Source organism: Enoplosus armatus, chromosome 10, assembly GCF_043641665.1.
Source record: "Enoplosus armatus isolate fEnoArm2 chromosome 10, fEnoArm2.hap1, whole genome shotgun sequence".
NCBI lineage: Eukaryota > Metazoa > Chordata > Actinopteri > Centrarchiformes > Enoplosidae > Enoplosus > Enoplosus armatus.
The window spans coordinates 20342412-20364572 of NC_092189.1; the positions used below are offsets into that span (position 1 = coordinate 20342412).

Here is a 22161-nt window from a genome sequence, read left to right on the forward strand (position 1 = left end):
AGTCAATTTGCATTGATCAAAAGTCGGCATTATCTCACGTATTTGACTTAAATATGATTCTGAAATTCAGCACAGTCTTGATTGGTTTGGAAATTACAGGCATTTCTTTCTGCAGTACGTAAGATGAAGAAGTTGGAAATGGGATATATTGTGATTTTATTTTATTTTTTTACATAAGAATTATGTAGAGAGAGAAAGTGGAGGAGGAAGAAGAGAGTTTGGGGAAAAGGAGAACGTTATGGGTGTCAGGTGGTGCTTGTTATAAACTCTCATTTACACACTCAACAGTAGGGCTGGTGTTAACAGACATTTTTTTGTCAAATCATACCCCTGCACTAAATGCTTTATATTTAATACAGTCCTAATTAAGTACAGTTTCAGTTAGGGGCTGGACAAATCAACAAAATCTGTATTACAGAGGATAGTTTATATGATGCCAGAAATGCGGTTTGGTGCCCTGACAGAATAAAGCCTCATCCAATCACAGTGCCGTATTTGTGGAGGAGTATTGACTTAAGCCATGTGAAGGGATTCTACTCCAGCAGAGGAAGAGTTAGTTACCCAGGCTTTCTCCCCTCTGTGCTTTCTTTCCCTGGGAAAAGGAAGCAAAGCATTTTCACACTAATGATGCAAATACCCAGCATGCAGTTGTTACACACAGTTTTTCCTGTTCTGCACAATTTCACTGCATTCCCTTCATTCCTGACGCTCCCTTAGGGGTTTTGTCAGTGTACCCAGTTCTTCTTGGAACACTATGAAACAATCACACTTAAAATGCGGCAAACATCATCTTCCTCCTGCCTCCTTCCAGCCCCACCCTGTTTGCTAAATTTAGACTCACTGTGTTTTAGTTTCAAAAGACTGCACTGAACTTTCTCATGGCCCGACATCTCCCGTCACACACTCAACTCTCCTCGCTCTAGCACTGTTCCTGTGGGAAGGATGGAGCGGGTGCCATGGCAACCAGCAGTCCCAAATGGGCTCTGCTCGAGTGCACTTAGAAGTACAGTAGGGAAGGGAGCTAACTTAGCAAGAGCGCAGTACGCCGCTGCCGCTGCTGCTGCTGCTGCTGCTGACAGACGAGTGGAAGGGAGCAGAGCGACAGAGAAGCTGAATCTGGGTGGATGCTAAGCTGACATAGCAAGCTAATCTCCAGCATTTAAAATGCCAGGCAGCGCTCAGATTTTCCTCCCTCCTACCCCGCGGCATATTTAGGAGGTGAGAAATGCACCGAGGAGAAACTTGGGATTGAAGAAAGGAAATCTCTCCGGCAGGCAAGGTTTTTATTCAGCTTAGTCACTCCTGTGAAGGCAAATGTGAGGCTAGGTACAAAAACACCAGAGGAGCCACTGATCTGAAGGTTTCAAAGCTCCTCCAATGTGAGAAATACTGTCAACAGATCTGTTTTCTTTAAGGCTGAGGTGATTATTTTCCTTTTTGATTACTCTATTGATTAATGATTGATTGATTATGTCTATAAACAGTGAAAAATGTCCATCACAACTTTGCAGAGCTTGGGGTGATGATTTCTTGTTTTGTCCAACCAATAGTCCAAAACTCAAAGAAATTCAATTTACAATTTTATGAAAACAGAGAAAAGTGACACATCCTCACATTTGAGGAACCAGTGATTGTTTGGCGTTTTTGTTTGACGTGACTTAAATTATTAAATGATCATCAGAATTGTTGTTTAATTTATGTTGAATGATTAATCAACAAATTGTTTCAGCTCTTGTTTAATTTAAACTGTATCTCAAACATTGGATTTTATCGTAATTCATGTTATAGACATCAGACAATGCTGGCAGATATCTTTCCTAGTCCAAAGAATAAACAGTGGTGGACAATCTTTTATTTAAGTAAAAGTAATTAATCAAAAAAGTAATACTTGATTATTATTGCTGATGCATTCATATGTAAGCAGCATTTTCATTTTGTAGTGTAATGTTGTTCATTTTAACTATATTGTTGGATAGTTTTTTTAATTCTATAACAGTACCTCAACATTATACTTATTATACTTATGACTCTTCACCACTTAAACAACACTGCAATTGAAGACTTTAATTTCAAAAATGACATCCATCGTTTGGAAAAAAGTGAATCCTGCTGTCATGAAGTTATTGCTGCCACTAAGGCAAAAGGCATTAAGGGAAACGTTAAATGGTTTTCTAGGTTATTTCAGTTGAGGTTATTGTTATTGTAAGAAGTAGAGTGAACCCTTCTGTTTAAAACTTAATGGCTGAACTCTGCTTTTGTGAGCATGACGAGATGTGATGTACCAATGCCAGCCACCATCCTCAGTAATGCATTAAGTCCTGAAATAGCTAATGCTTGGCCTTGATTGTTAAAGTAAGATTGTTCTGTAACTCCAAGGTCACAAGTTCGATCCCTGCTGTGGGCAGGGTGTCTGTGAACAGCTGTTGTCTGAGCAACACACTGAACATGCTCACTCATTGTGAATAGCTGTGGAGAGTGTCAGCTTAATACCTAAAATATAAATGTAATGCTAACCCAGTAATGAAACTCCCACTGGGAGTGCTGACACACACACACACACACACACACACACACACACACACACACACACACACACACACACACACACACACACAGCCACCCCCGGCCCCCACCCTCCACCACGATCTGAAGCAGAGCTATTATCTGTATGAAGTGAGGATTATTTGGCTCTCAGGGTTCAAACATAAAGCAAGTTATTTCTTGAACATGTAATTACAGAGTTTGGCCTTAGAACAATATTCATGCAAATTAATGGCTTCATTTGGATCTGTTTGGACAATTACTATCACTCGGAGGACTTAGGTGAGAGAGAATTAGTGGAATAGTGCTTGTTAGATACATAGACCGCTCCATTAGCTGAGTCAGTCTTGATTTATGTAGCACCTTTTCATAAAATTCAGTGATATATGCTTTGCAATTTCATAGAATAATAACACAGACACAGCCAACATGAGAGTAGTTGTCAGTAGTAGGGCAATAAAATTATGAAATTGTATAATTATTTTGTAATATTGTTGGATCTACCAATAGTCTCGTGTACCCTTAAGTCATTGGTCCCTGAGGCTGATTCAGAGCCTGTAGCACCTAAAAAAGCCTCAACTTAAGCTTTTGGTATAATCTTTGCAAGAAAAAAAATTCCATTTCGTTTTAACGTATTATCTTTAATTTATTGTCGACATCATTTACCGGTGACATAGAAGCGGTTAAGGGCTAGCTGTTCCTAGAAGCACTTGATTTAACATTTGACACGTTGATCAAAGAAATATGTGGATTTAAGAGTCAAGTCGACATAAAACAACCTTACGGCAGCGTTGCTCTCGTCCATGGTTGTTGCCATTTTTGTGGCCATTTTCCTAACTCTGGCACAGGAAGATGACGTAATCCCGCATACAAAGCCGTGATTTACTCGGTTGTTTTTAAAACTGGGAAAACAGCCGTCAATGAGCACCCAACATATGTGAATCAACAGAGGACATTGGCAGTGATTAAAGTTAATTTATGCATAATTCATGGCAGAACTCTTAACGAGTCGTACCCGAGCTTCTGTCGTCTTTGTGGCTCAGATACTAGTTCATTACAATAATGCAGGCTTCTTGTGTTTGAGCATGCATTAGTGCTTCAGAGGAACAGACTGACCTTTGCAATATTTCTGAGGTGAAAGATGGCAGCTTTGGCTTCACTTCTAATGTACTGGTCAGATTTATTGTCAGAGTAAAAGATCACACCTACTACTAAACATTAAAAGTATTTGATTTAAGGTATGATGTAAGATAGTCCTCTTTTTCTTTTTAGCTCTATCTCTGATTACCTCCAGGATGTTATGCTCTTGTTCCATTTAAAATTAGCTTGTTAAGGGAAATATTATGACACATTTTACTTGACGAATGTAGCTGATGCTCTCAACTAAAATGCCTGAAAAGGAAACACAGCTGTGGTTTCAGCCACCATTAGAGGCAAAGATCCAAGAATTTCAACATCAAAGGATTAAGATAGATATATAAAAATACATTTCTGTTTCTGTAGATGGGTCCTGGATAAATCAGGGCAGTGAAAGAGGACAGTGTTTAGGATGCAACACATGTCTCCTGTTCAGAGCACTGGGTTAACACTCAGAGGCCTTGTTCTGAATGGACAACAGATATTTCTAGCATCACTCTCTCTGCCACACACACACGCACACACTTGATCTTTCTATATTCTCCCTCGCAAAGGCTCATAATCTCCTTTTTTCAGTCACTCTCATTTTGCACTTTATCTCACACTCTATCTCCTCTTCTAATATAAACAGCCATTTGTGCTGTCGACCTGTCGTTCACACACACACACATGCACACACAGATTTTCCTCCTGATCTCTCACTCAGACACTCACTTAATGTCTTTGTGCAGATTCTGTCTGTCACTCAGTTTGAAATGAAATGTTGATGTGGCTGCCGTCAATGCCTCGTGTTTACTGAACGCTACACTCCTGATTTTATCCACAACAAATTATGATAATTTCCAATCACTCCTTCTATCCTTTGTCCTCTTTTCTCCTCTCAGCTGCCTGCTTTTAAACTCTTGCCTCCTCAAACACCCCAAACTCTCTGAGCAGATGAGTAATATTCCTCCTCTGGGTTAACTCAGTGGCCAGTCGGGCATCCAAGGCCCCAAACAGCTGTTCTATAATTATACAAGCAGCAGGAGGCAGACAATCAATACTCCTTTTACTCCTTTTCCCCACCCGAGCGGCCTGGTGGTTAGCAAGACTGCCCTGTAATCAGAAGGTCACAGGTTTAATCCCTGTAACGGCCAAAGTGTCCATCAGCAATCGTGTGCTCTGTTGGAGTGTCCTTGACAGTGACATTGCTCACTCATGTAATACTTTCAAGATATATATGGAAGGGGAGTTACTGCAGATAAGGACGATTCCCTCGTCAGTTTGTCTGACGTGTATTTATGTTTGAGAACTCTTGAATATAAAATGTTGAGTGCCTACACATGTATAAGATGACTTCGAGACAACAGTATAATGGCAATAAATTGATGCAAAGATTGGCAGTCTCCACGGGCTTCTGAAATAAATCTTTCACCCTGTGCCAGAGGGTTGAGCTGTATGTGGTTGGCTTATAGCGCAGCTTCACTTCACGTGAACTTCAAACCCTATGTTACCTTAGTTGCTATTAATAAAAATTAATTGTATTTGTATTAAATTTGCTATTTAAAAGTACTTTCAATGCACAAGAGCTGACATTTTATTGCCTTTCTACATTTTCTTTTAAAAGAAATAGTTTGACATTTTAGGAAATGTGCTTATTTGCTTTCTTGTTGAGAGTTACATGAGAAGATTTATACCACTCTCATATCTGTCTGTTCAATATAAAGCTAGAGCCAGCAGCTGGTTAGAGGGGGGAACAGCTAGCTGGGGTCTGCCCAAAGGTAACAAAATCTGTCTACCAGCATCTATAAAGCTCACTAATTGACATGTTATATCTTGTTTAATCCCTACTAAAATAAGAGTTTAAAAACAACCGTTTGTGGTTTTACAAGGACAGCTGTTTCCAGCTGTTTCCAGCTGTTTCCAGTCTTCCAGCTTAATATTTAGACATGAGAGTGGTATTGATCTTCTCATCTAACTTTTGGAAAGAAATCAAATGTGTATTTCCCAAAATAACAAACAATTTTTTCAATAATACATTTTCTTATTGAAGTAGCTCAACCTGTCTGTGAAGCTAGTGTTAGCGTAAGCAGCTAAAGTGCTATCTTGTTATATTTGAGCTTAAAGTCATGCATTTTCTTTACTTTGAAGTTGTCTTTCTGATTTGAAAAATACAATATCTCTCAGATCAACCATTAGTTTCAGGCACACTAAAATAATGCAGTATCCTCTGCAACAGACATCAACAGAGTTTGAAGTGTAGTCTTAGATTTGAGAACAGCTAACACTATAACTGCTGGAGTGAGATAGAGGCGCAGAGTGTTCTCCACCCTGTGTCTGAGGTGATCGTACCAAAGGTTTCAAAGTTAATTTGGATAAAGTGATTTTTTTTAAAACCACTACACATAGCACCTTATAATTGGAGACTTATTGTCTGTTTAGAGGTTGAAAATGTTCTGCAGTAGTAGTGAGGAGGTTAAGAAGTTAAAGTGATCTGTTCAGTAATCTGCAGGCATGCTGAATGGAAAGATGTACGCACAAGCCTGAATAATAATGTGTGTGTCTGTGTGTGTCTCTACCTGTCCTTGAGTAAGAGCACTGAGAAAGTTTAATTTTCACCTTGAAAATGCATTAATCAGCGGAGTCCCATGACAATGAAAGAGATTTTGCCAGTAGGTTGGTATCATCTCAAATAAATGTTTACCTTGAACATTGTATTTCACTTGTTTTCATAGAAATGAATGTTATGGAAAAGCAGTAAGCATAAAAAAACAAGAGAAACTCCTTCAAGTTTTTATTCTCACGGGGTGTAAAGTAAGTTTAGGAGTCATACAGATTTTTAAACAAGATTCTGGGATGCAGCTACATTCAGCCTCTGTCTAACATCACTCACTATTTCTCACATCACCTCAACTGGCAAGTGGCATGTTTGATAACTTTTATCTCCTCTGCTTCTTTTCATGGCTCTCTCCTTTAACCTGGCTCCCAGGAATGCAATAAACCTCAGGTACCGTATCTATTAACAATGTTGTCTGTTATGTTTACTATATGTGAGTGTGTGTGTGTGTGTGTGTGTGTGTGTGTGTGTGTGTTCTGCTTTCCTGCGTTTTCTAGCTGTCTGTGTTTGTGTTTCTGCTGGGGTTTTTATCTGCGTCTGTTCTCCATTTGTCGTATCTGTGGCTGCTGGTAGACTTCCTTAATAAATACCTTCCATTTGCTGGCATGGAGGCTGATAAAGACAAAGAGGGAAGCCTTGCACCACACTCCAATTGTATTACCACAACATCAACAGCGACATAAATTGAATTTCTTTAAAACAGCCCTGATAAAAAAATGCTTCTGTTTGCATACATGTCATCCTGTTTTTGATGTGAAAAATGAGCATGCTTGGTTGAGAATGGACCTCATCACGTTGCCGGGTGATGACAGAGAAATGATAAACATCTCTCTTGTAGAGCTTATGGGCCTGTAAACTGAGATAATGGCAACAATTTAGCTGATTGAGGTGCATGGTATCTCAAACACTGTGCCTCTCTGCTGATGTGCTTGATAATGGTATTGACTGTCTTTAGGCTCTGTGGATTATTATTATCCCTGCTGTGTGGGTGTGGTTCTGTTGGGTCTTGCCTCACTGTTGAGATGATCTCCTGATGGTGCCGTTAATGTGCCAGGTGTTTGATTATGATGGCTTTGAAAGACAATTATATAAAGCATATAAACATGGCATCACCATTCCCCTTTCGGTCTGGAACCAGTACATATCATATCTCAGCATTTCATCATGGAGTCCTGCCGTGTCCGAGCAGAAATGGTTTGTGAGGAAGAGGTTGAAAAGATCAGAGCTCAAGGTGTTGAGCTGTGAGGCCTGCTGAGAAATGCGAGAGCAGGGAGAACAAACCTGCCACTCTCGGGCCGCAGAAAAGCCGAGCTCCTATTTTTAGAGCTGTCCTTTGTGACAACCTGCTCTGCTTCGGCTGTGCAGAGATACAAAAGCCTCAGTTATGAATAGACAGTGTGTAGGAAATGCAGCACTGAAAGAAGAAACGGTTCATTGTACACTTTATTTTTTTTTGGTCTTGCTTTCTTGCCTCCTGCATTCCTTCAACTTTGGGTGTTTGTTCAAAATTATTTACAGGAGCTTTTTAGTGCTGCAATTAATGATTATGTCATTATCGATTAATCTGGAATAATAATCTGTCAATCATTTGGTTCATGAAATGGTGTAAAATACAAAGGCCCATCACAATTTCCCAAATCTGAGTTGACACATTCATGTTGCTTGTTTTGTCTGACAAACAGTCCAAAACCCAAAGATATTCATTTTACTCTGATTTGAGAAGCTGCAACCAGTGAATAATTAGCATTTTTGCTTAAAAAGTGACTTAAACTATTCAGTCATTAAAATTCTTCAATTAATTTTCTGTCCGTCAACTAATCGATTTATTGACTAATTGTTTCAGCTCCAGAGCTTTTCCATTATTTTTAAATCAGTATAGACAGTGAAGATGACCAGATTGATTGATGATGCAGTTCATTTATTTTCTGTAGTATGTAATACAATGAATATGCATTTTTATTTTCAGTTGTAGTTCCTTTGTTTTGTTGAATTGAGCACCCAAGCATTTCTTCCCCAGCACAGACACCCAAAGCAAAATATTTGTTTGTAGTTATTAATATCAGACTTTATGCTTTGATGGAAATAGAACAGATATTTTGGGAGTGCTCATACTCAATAGTACAGCTGAGATTGTGCCTTGTGCAACTGAGAAACATTAGCCACTCATTTACAAGCAGCTGTGGTTCATTTCTCAACCTGTGTTATAGAACACGCTTACTGACATTTGATGTGCTTTTCATGTCAGTTTTGACATTCAAAGACCTTTTTGAAAGTTGGGTATTTTCAAAAGGCTTGACAGCTGACATTTATTTTCGATGGTAATGAGCCTGCATGGCGAGGATAACGAGGTACGCTATTTTTGTTGTTTGTGTTGAATTTGATCAAAATCTCTCCAAACAATTGATAGCAGAACTGTTTGATGTGTTCAGTGTTGAGCTGGTGTTAGACAATGCTGGATGCTGCAGGAGATACTTGAGATATTAATAACGATGCTTATTCTTGTCTCGTCAAGTAAGGGTTAAATTATGTTTTGTATGAGTCTAAAAATAAAATTTGTAGACCTGCCTTGCTTCATGTTGGGTGCACAGTCCCCCCGATGCATCTTAATATTGAGAAAGACAGTGATAAGAACATGATGAAAGACTGCCATCATAGTGGTGTGGAGTTTTTAGTTCAGTTGGAAACAGTAGTCTGGCATACAGACATAAAAATGAGACTTTTATTAAACCTTCATTGTATTTAAAGTCTGTAACACGGGGTTAATACTGATATTGGCCATGAATGCAGTAATGAGTAAAATGGAGAATAAAACCAGCTAGATGTAATATCCTCTTACATAAAGTTGCGCAATGTGATGAACTGTTAAGCTGTAAAAGATGAAATCAATTAACACATCAGATTCCACTTGAGCAATTATTGCTCACCCAGAGATCCATTTGTGTCTGACTTGACTCACCCTCCAACAAATTACACAATAAAAGCAGTTTTAAATCCTGACATAATGACCTCTTGTCTCATCAAGGAAATATTCACTCTCCGCTCTCTTCCCTTTTACACATCAACAGTTTGTGGTTATCACTGAAGTTGTTTTGTATTGAAGACTTTTTCGTGTGGAATAGCTAGCTAGCCAACTAGTTTGTGGATATTTGAGACACTCTGTGATAGTGATAGCATCAGCCCTAAAAAGAAATGTGTTGTGACTGCATAGTTTTTTTTGAGGCTGCTGTTTGTGGGAAATTGGTCTCCTGTGTGATGGATTTCATCCTTTATGGCTTTGGAGAGGCAGTGCAAATCATACAATAACATCATATTGTCTCCATTTGACCAGTTATCTTCAAAAACATTTTGTATTGCCTTTTGAAGGGATAGCCAGAACAGTTTTTAGCCTTGCTGTCGGCATGGCTTTATGTGGTGGAACTTTCAGGTCACCACATTGGTCTTGATTGAAACAATTTCCAATAACTTGCTTCAACAACTATTGAATGGATTGCCATGGCATTTGTGCCCCCCCCCCCCCCTCCCCCCCCCCTCAGGTCAAACATTTTATTTGTTCAGTACTTTGGTTTCTGACCAAATATCTGCAAAACTAACGGCATTCCCATCAGCCTCAGGGCCACTTTGTGTTAAGTGCTGATTATCAAATGTTAGCATGCTAACACACTAAATTAAGATGGAGAACATGGCAAACATCACCATGCATTGTCACTGTGAAAAGCATGCTGATGTTAACATTTAGCTCAAAGCACAGCTGTGTCTGAAGTACAGCCTCACAGAACTACTAGCTTGTCTGTAGACTCTTGTTTTTGTCTTTGGCGTAAAGCATGCATTTGACCCTCTAAGGTTAATATGATATGGAAAGAAGGGAAGCAGGAACATTGGGAAAGAAACATGCTCCCTATAGCTGACTGACTCACCAAGACCACCTCATTCCACCCCCTCCCTTACTGTCATGGTAAAGTTAAAGACTTCCAGTTCATAGCCTCCCACAGTTAGACTATAACCTGATCCGGAAACCTCAAGTTACTGATCAACTTTTCACTCACTTGCCAGCAATGTTGCTTTGCCACTTATTCTTCAAGAGCTTCTCTTTTCATTCACTTTCTTTTGATGCACGCACCTTGTAGCAGGTGCAGGGGCTCGACAGATGTTTTGCCCCTGTGAACCTACAAGTGTAATCTTTTAAACGTGCCCGACTGCCTGTGTTTCTGCCAAATTATTTTCAGAGCAGCGTGCAGGTGACAACAGCTTGATAAATGAAATAATCCCTTGGGCTGTAGCAGCTATGAAAATGTAGTCTCTTTATTAGATCATCTTTCTCGGTCTAACAATGCTATTTAGAGCTGCCGTAATGGGACCGACGTCAAGGATTAATGCACAGAGCTGGCAGTCAGGAGCGCTGTGTTTTCTCTGCATGAGGCGTTCTGTTGGCTTACAAACAAATTCAGTGAACAAGGATAGATACGGATCAATAAATCGGAGAATGTTGAGTTTGATCCTAGGAGCCAGTGTGCGTCTGGGAGAAGTCACGTGTCCTGTTGAAGTTTTCTTGAGCAAAATACTGAACAACTACCTGCTCACTAATTGCAAGTCCTGTCACAACTGTGTGATCACTCAAAAGTCTGAACGGTGTAATATTTTAGTTTAAGAGAAATCTGTAGCATTTCTCCAGCCTGTGTATGTTGTGCTTGTGCATTATTTGACCCCACCTCAAGCCTCCTGCTCTCAAGCTGGTATGGATATAAGAGGCACAGAAAAGTCCCAAAACACAGAATTGTGGTTGAGGAACTGGGCCTTAGACATGCAGTCCAGTTGTGAGAAAACTTCATTGGTGTGTTTATGTTTTTTTTTGGGTGCTTGTGAGTTTGCGTCTGACTGTAAATGTAATGAAGTGAATGATTTGAGCTTTTTTCTTATACTTCACCATGCTGAAGGACTGTTCTATATCTCGGCTGTGTTATGATTTTAATGCAGAAATGATGCAAAAAATCTCTGTGAGTCACATTGACTGAAGTCATCAGCAAAATGCCTGAAACGTGGACTGGTGCCTTATACGGTATTTTTGAACATATTTCAAAGAGCTGAACTAAAGGAGGTGGATGGTAGATGTTGCCATGTGATGATCAGTTCTTATCACCCTTGAAACACTTGCCTGTGTGTGTGTGTGCCATGTGTGTGTGCTCGGTTGTGTCATCCAGCAGCTTAATGAGGTTTTTATGGCTCTAATGCTACGCATCAGAAAGCAAGACTCCATCACATGGCCTACAATGTAAATACATGGAACAGTTGCAGCCTCGGCAGGTTCACGGACTGTTTACAAATGGCAGATGAGGCACCGCACCCCCCCCTCTCCACCTCGTGCATTTAGCACACACTGCAATTGAGCACGAGTGCATTAATGTTACTCTCAAGTGGCGTTATTCACGTCACTGTCACAATCCTCTAAGATCGATGCTGCCCCTCTCCCTTTACATTTAACTTGTGATTAGTCAGTAAAAAAATGATAAATTGGCTTGTTTGTTCCTAGAAAGCTTTAAATGAAGGGGGTTGGGCAGGAAGGTCTGATATTCCCCAGACGCGACCCCGTTGCCGCGGTGATGTAATGATGCCCCCCCCCCCCGGCGATTGTTGAAGACGTTAATGACTGGGCTGCACAGCAAAGCACCTGAGCTTTTTTGTTGTTGTGATACATTACATCATGGCTCGGGGCAGGAGAGGTGATGTCATACTGGGACTCCAGCTTCCCTCCCCCTCACCTCCTCCCACTCACCTCCCCATTACTTTGACTGGAGCAGCTCCAAAACCAGCTAGTAGTACGCTGCTTTCCAGGCATTGTCTGAGGCAGAGCAGCCAGGCTCTTTATGCATAACATACATAACAAAAAGCTCCTGCCTCAACTGTCTGCATACACAAAAAAATATGTGTATGTGTCAAGTTTTATCACAAACTATTTTTATATTTAAGGGTCTGTGTGTGTGGGTGTTACTACATTTTTTGTAAAATGTATCAAGTATGAAGCTCAGCTTAAGCATCTTGATTCTTGTACATGAATGTAAATCATGTAGAGCTGCAACTAATTATTATTTAAATTTTCGGTTGATTTCTGAGCTGTAAAATCTAAAAGATGGTGGAAAAAATCCCATCACAAGGAAGTTGGGGGTGAAGCTGGAGCCAACCGATTTTGTGGCATTTCTGCTTAATAAATAACTTAAACAACGAATCAATCATCAAAATAGTTGATTAATTTCCTGTCTGTAGTCTAATTGATAAAATGAAGCATAGCTTCAGTGTCGAAATGATGGTTTGGTTGTTCATATTTCTTGATATACAAAGTACTGCAGGAATTGACTCGCCCTGCCTCTTGTTTTTCAAAACATCAAAATGACAAGAAAATGACAGTAATTGGACAAGATAGCAGAAAATGACTGACATCCTCACAATGTCAGAAGAATTGTGTGACAACAAAATGACAAGTAACGGAAATAAAAAAATAAATTTCATATCTACTTTTTGAGGTGTGACACTGCTTCATCTGCCATAAATGGTGACAGCTCTAGTTGGTGATATTAAGTCCTTTGTGCCTTGGTTGTGAACTGAATTGATGATTATTTTGTGATGTGGGTATGAACTGCAGCAGGTTTGCTGTTTATTGTCTTGGTTGGCCTTTAAGCCCCCATTGTTCCATGTGACGTGTTATTGTCATTTGAAGTGCCGTCCTCATATCTCTGTCTGTCAGGAGACCGTCATATATGGGACCTTCAATGTATCCAATATCCAGAGTCTCTGGAGGCATGGCCTGCCGCCTGGACACACACACACACACACACACACACACATTTTCCCTCTTTCTCTTGCTCTCACAAAGCAGTGAGTTGTATGTGTGTTGTTTATTTGTTGGTGACGCTGCTGCTCATTGTAGTACAGCTGAGTGAAGGTGAAGTGGCCGTCTATTGCCACTTCTACTCCTTCTCTCACACACACACACACACACACACACACACACACACACACACACTCTCCCTCCCTCCTGTCTCCCCTCCCTCCTCCATTTCGCCATGTCTCGCTGCTTCCGTCGCCACAGCAACTGAAAGCCCTGGAGGGTGTGTAGGGGGCTGGGTGGGTTGGTGGGTGCGGGGGGCTCGTGCTCACCCAGTTGCCATGGCTATTCCAGCTGAGTGACAGTGACAGAGTGACATCATTGCTGCCAGTCTCAGTGTTTCGCTGCTGTGGGCCCATTTTGAAGACTTTTTTTCCCCTCCTCTTGTCTTCCAGCTCCATGCTCCCTCTCGCTCTTTTACTCCTTCCCCCAAGAAATGATGCTACTCTTTCTCTCCTTCTGTGTTTCTCCCTCTTTTACTCACTCTCTCAAGAGGAAGTGCTGCTGTCTCCGTTTCTGTCTCCCCGCCCAGGAAATGGCTTTCCTTCATATCGTTACTATGCCAACCGGCTCCAGCCGCGGTCTAGTGCTGAAGTGAGCGTGATAATGGCATTACTCGCACTGTGCTCCTCTCTTCCTTCCATCCCTCTATCATCCATCCATCTATCTATGTATCCACCTTTTGATTTTTTTTTCTTCCTCCCACCACTCGACTGTGTATCAGCTCCTTCCTGACGTTTTGCTTTTTGTGTCCTCTCACCTCATCTCTCCCTCTCATCTCTCGTCCTCACTTTCATTTTCTCCTCCGCCCTTCTCCTCTCTCCATCTCTCTATCTGTGTTGTTGGGGGTGTTGTAAGCCCTCCAGAGGAGCACAGCCATAGTGGGTGCTCTTACAGCATCACTGTCTGGCAGGGAGGAGGTCCTTACCCCCCACCCCCCACCTCCTCCTCCACCGCCATCCCCCTCCCCTCCTCCACCCCTGACACACATACACACATCCCCCTGCTCCCGTTACAAACAAACCGCTGGGTTTAACGTACAGTACCCCGGTGGAGGCTGCAGGCGTCTCGGTCTTCAAATAATGTAATGGTGCATAAAGGCGTTTGTGTGTGCGTGTGTTTTCGTGTGTGTAGCTTTACTTTCGGGAGAGGGAGGGGAGACAGATAGAGAGGGAAGGCGGAGGGAGCAAACGTGAGTGAAAGTGTCAGCCATTTTTTCTCATCTTTTTTTTTTTTCCTGTTTTCTGCTTTATTATCGGCGCGCGCCGCTGCTCTCCGGGTGGAGATGTGATTGTGAAGTGCGCGGAGAGTAGAAGCTGGCTCGTCTTAGCTTGGATAAAAGGATATTTTTTTCTCTCTCTCTTCCTCCTCCTCCTCCTCTGTGGTTTTAAGATATTTCTGTGGGAAGCAGCGGGGAGGCTGGAATAAACGCAGAAGCTGGTGTTGGTTTGGAGAGTCTAATCAGGCCAAGGAACAGCGGATACTCCCAAAACTGTCAAGCCGCCGCCTCCTTCCAGAGAGACGGTGCAGCCGAGGGAGGGGAGAGGGCAGGCGGCTTGGATGAAGATGGGGGTCTATGCTGTAGCATAGAGCAGGTCCGGGATGTTAGATTTGAGCCCGGCGAACATTTTTTCATTATGAAACCATTAGCAGCATCAGACAGCAATGGAGTCCCGAGCCAGCAAGATAAAACCCCGGTAAGTAGCCTATCGACGTGCAGCGTTTTCTCTCCATTTTTCTTTTTTTTTCTCTCTCTCATTTATGACCCACCAGATATGATTACCGTCCGTGTAATGGACGTGCATCGGATTTCTATCGAGCCTCTACAAGATGAATGAGCGCAGGGCAGGCCAAGGACGCGACAGAAACCCGAACGGGCTGCCCAGAGCCTGGTTGTTGCCCTGTCGAGCCTCCGATGTGTGTCAGTGTGTTGTACTAGAAACGGCCGCCATGTGCTTGCTGTCACTCACGCGCGCAGACACACGCACACTCGCGTGGATTTTTAGGACTCTATTGATCTTATAGGCCCGGTGCGTTGTCGTAAATAACAGGTTATAAAATGTCGGAATATATTTTATTAGAAGTGAAAACAAATACAACTACCAGGTTTATGTAGGGCCACTAATAAGTTTAACACATTTTGTACTAATAGTGATTTTTTTCTTTGGTCGAAGGCACACACACACACACACACACACACAGCGGTGCAGATGCATGTGTGGTTAACGACCGACGTCTCTGCCCTCATTATGTTTTACGACGCTCTGAAGTGGCAATACTTGATTGTAGGTCCATAAGATGTGCCCATGAAATTAACCACACCAGGTGTCATTTGCAAAATCTGTACAAGCAATAGATCAGGGTGGTTAGATGGGAGGTGATGTCATGTGTGCAGAGATGGAGCTGCCCTAAATTCAGCTGTCCCACCTTTTAACCTCTAGGAGCTGTTACAGCCCTGGTAGCGTTGTGGTGCGGTGATGCAAAATGAGTTTCAAGCAGACAATTACTAAATCGACCCATTACACGAATGCAGTTGATATGCTTGATGTGTCTTTCCCCTCACGATGATCACCAGCTGAAGCACTAGTTTGACCCTCCGGTTTGTTTAGTGCTGCTGCTGGTGGCGCTGTCCGTGGTGCTGGAAGCAGCCGGCAGCTCACAGCAGACCAGCAGACACTCGGAGGCCTGAGCCTGAGCTGATCTGCACTTGAACGGTAAACGGATTGATCGGCTGTCGGCGCCGCTGGCATCACTCACACACCGGGACCACACGCATAGACATACAGAGGCAGGGCTGTAAATCACGCTGATGGACAGTTCCTGGATCGCAGAGCACAGATGCCGAACGAAAAATCATCTTAATATTCCTATACTAGTCATAGATGTGTCATTGTTGATTACATATCTCATCCTCTCCCCTCAGGCCTTACAGGATACCAAGGGCCCCAAAAATCTCTTTGATCATCTCGTTGATGCTGAATATACCTTGATATCAGCACTATTACAGTTTCTTCCTAATGTAGTGTAACAGTAATAATCTAAAGTCTTCACCATGTGCTGTGTCATATGAGTAATACCCTCATCGAAATAGATCTCGCACCAACATTGATTTGACTGGTTTTCCAGGAATCTAGCAAAAGCACTTTGCCAAGAGAGTAGTAACCACTCTATACACTAGAAATATCCTTAAAATCTTTTTATTAGAGGGTTGCTAGTTATTTTTGACAAGGAAAAGCAAAACAGCATGTGTGCTGTCAAGTAGCACATCATTCAGATTCAAGAATTGTTATTGGCAAGATAGAATATTTTCTACAGCCAAAACATGATGGAAGCCCAACGCACATGCACCTCAAGTTAGACAACACAAGCAGACAAGGCAGCAAACCAACACAAGTGGTAATCATGTAAAACATAGAGAAGCATGAGTGCAAGAATCTAAGTCTGGCTGTCTTTCAGCACGTGGAAGTTAGCTACATATTCTGCAGTCAGGGTAGAAAGGAGTAACATTTTGTCTGGGAGTTTTTTATTTTGGCACTTATTTTTATATGTATTGTTTTTTTATGGGGAAGATCTCTAGATTTGGATGTTCACCTCTTCTGTCTTTTTTTCTCTATCTTCTCTCTCCGCCCCTACATTTGATTTTCCATTTTTTTTAGCATACAAAGGGGAGGCTTGTGTAAATATTAATTTAGCCCAGCAGGAAACCCACCACGGGTAGAGTCAATAACAGCCACCAAATCTTATTACAGTAATGACATCATCATAGCAGGCTCATGATTATTGGCTGTTATATTTGTAATTCCCTAATTTTGTATCTTTCCTCTGGAGATCTGAGATTTCCATTCTTATAGCTGCATTTTATCTTTGCTGCAACAAGGCACACATTGATTCACATCATCACAGCACAATTTATGTTGATTTATTAAGTCGTTATGGACGTTTATGGCTTTATCTTTTGGTGATAGCTTGGCCTTGAATGCTGTCTCCTTATCTTTGAACATTTCATGAAATTTATGTTTATGTACCAAAGACCTGCGCTCGAATGTTTTATCCTTGCTGGGCTTGGATAATAAATCAGATAGAAATTGTAACTGGGGACTAGACACTGATACCCTTCTCTGTACAACTGATATACCATGTTTTTCTTTATTCATTTGAAATTTTGTCGCCCATATTCCTTTATAATCCTGTTAACAGTAATATGAGAACTATGTAAACCAACTGAACTTAAGGCAGGAGAAAGGCTTACTTTTTACAACAATTGACATGTAGAACAACAATGACTGTAATAGCAGTATAGTGGATTGTATTCTTTATAGTAGGTAATCATCTCCCCTTCTCTAACTGCTGGCTTGTGTGGTACTGACTGGTGGAGCTGTACCTAGGGAGGGGAAAGCCCAGAGAGCATATCAGGCCCATTTAATCGGACGCCCTGGCGAAAGGGTTTTAATCTCTTGATCCGCGGGGCTCAGGAAAGCGAGAAGCTGCCACCATGGTCAGGGGAAACTCTGGGATGTGTCCTTCCAACATTGGCAGCTCTCGATTTTTTAACAAGTAGACAAACTTAAAACCACATGTGAAATGTTTAAAGGAGGAGCGCAGCTTCAGGATGCGTTTAACTCCTTGAATTCAAAAACAATTTAAGCTGTTTTGTTGTTGTGTTTTGCTCCATAATTTAAACCTATTAAACCAACAAGTTAAATTTGACTCCTTTCAGTGGAAGCTTAAGGGCGGTGTTTGAGACTCCGTAAATACTTTGTACACCATGAACCGTTGCATTTCTGATCTTGGCCACCCACAGTATTGGACATCTAGTGTAGTAGCACTGATTCACCCCCAGCATATAAAGGCGGTAAAGAGATTGAGAGCCAGCCAGCGCTTCAACCCAGCAATCTAGGTCATTAGGTCTACAGTGTAATTTAAGGAGCGCCACATCTGCTCACATGTAGGCAGAACTGGGTGTTGTGGCTCGAGCATTAGAGCGATGCTTAATCCTCCTGTGACAGCTGATTGTACGTATTTTCGGCTCGCGGTTCTGCAGAGCTCCCTTCATTTGTTTGCAAGAGAACATTGAGTTCGGAGCAAAGGAGTGCAGAGAGACCTATATAAGGTAGGAGAATAATCACAATTTCATGCTATGGGTGATGGCGATCTTATCACTAATAGATTTAAACGATAGCGTGCTAGTACAGACTCTGCAGATCGATTGGGGTTAACAATGTACTTTACATGTATTTCCGTGTCGTCGTACCACTGATTGGAAAAGCTTAATGAGTGCGTGCCATTACTGTGGTGCTGGCATCCATCTCGGCTCAGCCTCTTGCGTGCCATTGGGCCGAAGAGGTCAATGGACCACATGCTTATAGACTGAATGGACCCTGGCTTATTGACCGACAGACGGATGACCTAAATGAGTGGAGAGAAAGGATTGAGTGTTTATTATCCTCTCCCTTTATCCCTCTTCCCTGACCTCCCTTTATCTCTCCCTCTTTCCAGGGGGAGGGGCGTGTAGTTTATGGGGGTTTGTTTGGAGGAGGTGGAACCTTTTCTTGCTGGTTGTGGAAACCAGTGGGGATATTATTATTGACATATAGACCACTGGGCCATATCGACAAACTCCACATGACCAGTCTTGTACCCTCAATAATGAGAATATTCAATTAATTTACCCTCAGTGCACTTCCATTCATTGAATGCACAACCAAAACGTTAAGAATATGTTAACAATTTAGGCATTTACTTGATGTTGAGGCTTTGATTCCTGGCAGTAGTGTTTTTATCTACAGTATTTCTTTGTTTAAAAGCATTTTCTTCGATATTCTTAAAGGATAACGCTGGTGATATTCTATATTTTTGTTATTGTGAACAAACCCATGAAAACTTCACCTTCACTGTCTGTGGCACTCAGCCCCAAGCCCGTTCATTTCTACTGTTGGAATGAATCTTTTAAAAACAGGTCTCAAGCATACACTTTCCTTTTAAAAAGTAGTTTTTAGCAAATGGTACTCAAAACAAAAGTAAATAGTGCATTTGATTAGGACAATTTTTAGCTGTTGATTAATGCAAAGTTGGTGCTCTATTGAGTATTTACGGGAGCAGGACGATGTATTTGGTATGTACTCAAAATAAACTACAGTGCTCAAGCATCATATTGGGAGAACATGTCGCACAGTGAAACAGTGTAGCTCAGGCTAATTCAGGCTTTAAAAACATAAAGTTAAACTATAAAGTTGAAGTTGGATTTAAGCCACAACACTCTTCTGACAGATGTTCAGTAATAAATATGAATGGTCATAGTCGTAGCTCCAACACAACTTCACTTCTGAGGTTTGTATTACATGAGAGTGATATACTGCACCATAATCTCTTTTGGTCCCAAAAGTCATCAGAAGGAAATGTGATGGCAGTTGCAAACAGACAAAGAGATTCGTCACACTAACACAATAATGTCCAGCCCATAATAATAACGTGGAAGTCAGCTGGAGGCGTTCAGAGTGAAGTCGACCAGACGCAAGGGGATGGGAAATAGCGGCCTGAGGGGGGTTAGTGACTGACTGGGCCCTCCGGTCGACCATTTTAGTTAGTGCAGCCAGCCAGATAATTAAACGTGATGGCAATCTTTGACACAGTGTAGTCACATCACACCTCAGTGCCACAGGAGCTGGACTGTCTGGCTCTCTTGTCACTGACACATGAAGGCGCTCAGTGACTAGACATATCTTATTTTCTAATTTTCCCCTCACAAACACCTCTGAAAGGTCTTATATCTTACCACACCTTCTGCCAAATCAATTCATTGCCGCAATACATTCAAGCTCTTCAATGTTACTGTGGCTCTGTCTCAAAGGGCAGATTGTGAATATTGAGAAGTATTTTAGTCAAAACTAGTTTCCAATATTCCTCAGTGATAATTCTGACAGCAAAACACTTTTCCTCCCATTTCTAAAACTCTTTAATTAAGCCGTAAAGCAGATGAGTGCTTCAGAAGCTGTGACGACAGCCGTTTTCTTAGAGTACGTTCAAGAGCAGATGACGGCTCAAACCCATTTACTTGCAAATGAGCCTCCAAAGATGTATTTCTATCCAATCTATTCCATTTGTCATCCAAGTTAGACTTCATAGTGTTGCCGCTGTTGAGGCTGATTTCCAAAAACTATCTTGAGGCGGTGTAGTTATTTACAGCCCAAAGTGCATTTTGAGGCGGATGACACTGACACCCAGACTACTGTACTTCAGAGGGCATTTTACCTTTCACAGCTCAGATGAGAAGAGCTAAAAGCTTGGCTAGTGCCTGCAGAATACTGTCCAGAAGAAACATTTCAAATCGTCGTACATAAACAAACTTCTAAATCTTGTTTAATATCCACATCTGAAATCATATAACATGCAAAAGAAACTGTAAACTCACTCTTTAGATGTTTGGATGTAGCTCTGATATCATATGATGAATGAAGCAACCCAGTTAAATCAGCCACATTTGACTTTTAGGTGTAAAAATTTAATATTGATGATCTGCCACCGCCAGAAGTGGAGCTGAAAGCGGCTCAGCGCAGTCTCCCTGCTGAGTATCAAATATATATTGGTAAATAAAACATTTAGCCATAAAATATTCACGTCCATAGACCCCGTGAACCAGTTTACGCAGTTTGATTAAATTCAGAATTCACCCCTCTGGCATTTGTGTCAGATATGATGGGTTTCATTCGAAAACTCTATATATTGTTCCCATTTAAATGTAAACCGTAATATTTGCTTGACATTTAGATGTTAAATTAACCACATGTTCATCAGTTTGAAAGCAAAGTGTTGTTGCATTCTGTAGAGGACTGCAAGTAACATTTTTTTTAATTATCTCAGTTAATTGATTCATTGTTTGGTCTATAAAATATCAGAAACTAGTGAAAAATGCCCAAGGTGTTGTCTTGATAGGCTTTGTTTTGTAAAATTAACAACCCAAATATTCAATTTATAATGATAGAAAACAGAGAAAAGCAGAAAAGACGTTTGGCATCATAGTTCCAGATTAATTTTCTGTCAATCTGCCAATCACCTCTAATACTATAGATATAAATACAGTACAGCATGTTCTTCAAATATACCACAGAAGCTGTTGCTGTACTAACTGCTATACTTGTTTTTGTTTTATTCATCTGCCTCTTAAAACTTCACCAAGGGGATTCTGATGTATTTTACATTTCAGGGTCATCTCCATAGAGAAGTAGGTTGGCTCATTTACAATATGGCTAATTACAGCGGGGCTTTCTAGTACTTTATACAGTATGAATTACTCAGAAGGGTTTCCCCCATTACTGCCTGGTGTTCATTTAGGTTATGCGAGTTGCGTGCTTTAATTAGGGTATTTCCTTGATGTATGCAGCGCTTCTTGTTGGTTTGCTCCGTTCACAAAAAAGAAGTTCCAGCGCCGCTAACAGCTGGTATCAGGAGTTGTATAAGTGTAAAAAATATGTAACCAAAGATTGGCACTTTTCATTATGTCAGTTAAACTGTTGAACACTTGGACAGTGACTTAGACTGTTACACTCCCTTTTAGACTCCCCAGATAGAGGGAGGGTGAAGACAAGTAGACTTTTTTATTCAGTCCTATGTTGTTTTAAACTTGATAAATGTTTTTAACAGATTCTATGGAAGTCGGAAGACTTAATTAACATCTTTTTTCTGCCGTTTCCTTGCTTTGATAAGAAATTATGTGTTAAGTTGAGCTCTTGCAGTGGGACTAATTAGTATTTTTTGTTCTTTTAACATTGTATTATCACAGCTGTGGAGTAAAGACAAAGATAATCCGTAGTATTCATGAATAGAATTAGTGTTTTTAGGCTAGTTTAATTAAAATTAAAGGGGAAATATTTTTTGTAGTTCGTGTATAAATCATATGCAAAAGATACAATATTTTCCTACAACAGCCACTGTTGAGTTAATCAGAAGTTTTGCTTCTCCAAGAGTAATACGGGCAAGGATTACTGTGTGGCCACTGTAAAACAGGAAGCAAATACAA

At 41.1% G+C, this 22161-nt stretch overlaps 1 protein-coding gene across 2 annotated transcripts in view; it reads left to right on the forward strand.

Annotated features, from left to right (window-relative positions):
* Positions 1–22161, forward strand: part of rapgef2b (Rap guanine nucleotide exchange factor 2b) — a 99912-nt gene that overhangs the window by 53854 nt on the left and 23897 nt on the right. Inside the window, exon 7 of one of the 2 annotated variants that reach the window (XM_070912875.1) lies at positions 6647–6664. In XM_070912875.1, coding sequence (XP_070768976.1) covers positions 6647–6664 — 18 coding nt within the window. Of the gene's footprint in view, positions 1–6646; positions 6665–14785; positions 14846–22161 lie in introns of those variants that run through there. The other variant, XM_070912877.1, reaches the window with a different exon arrangement.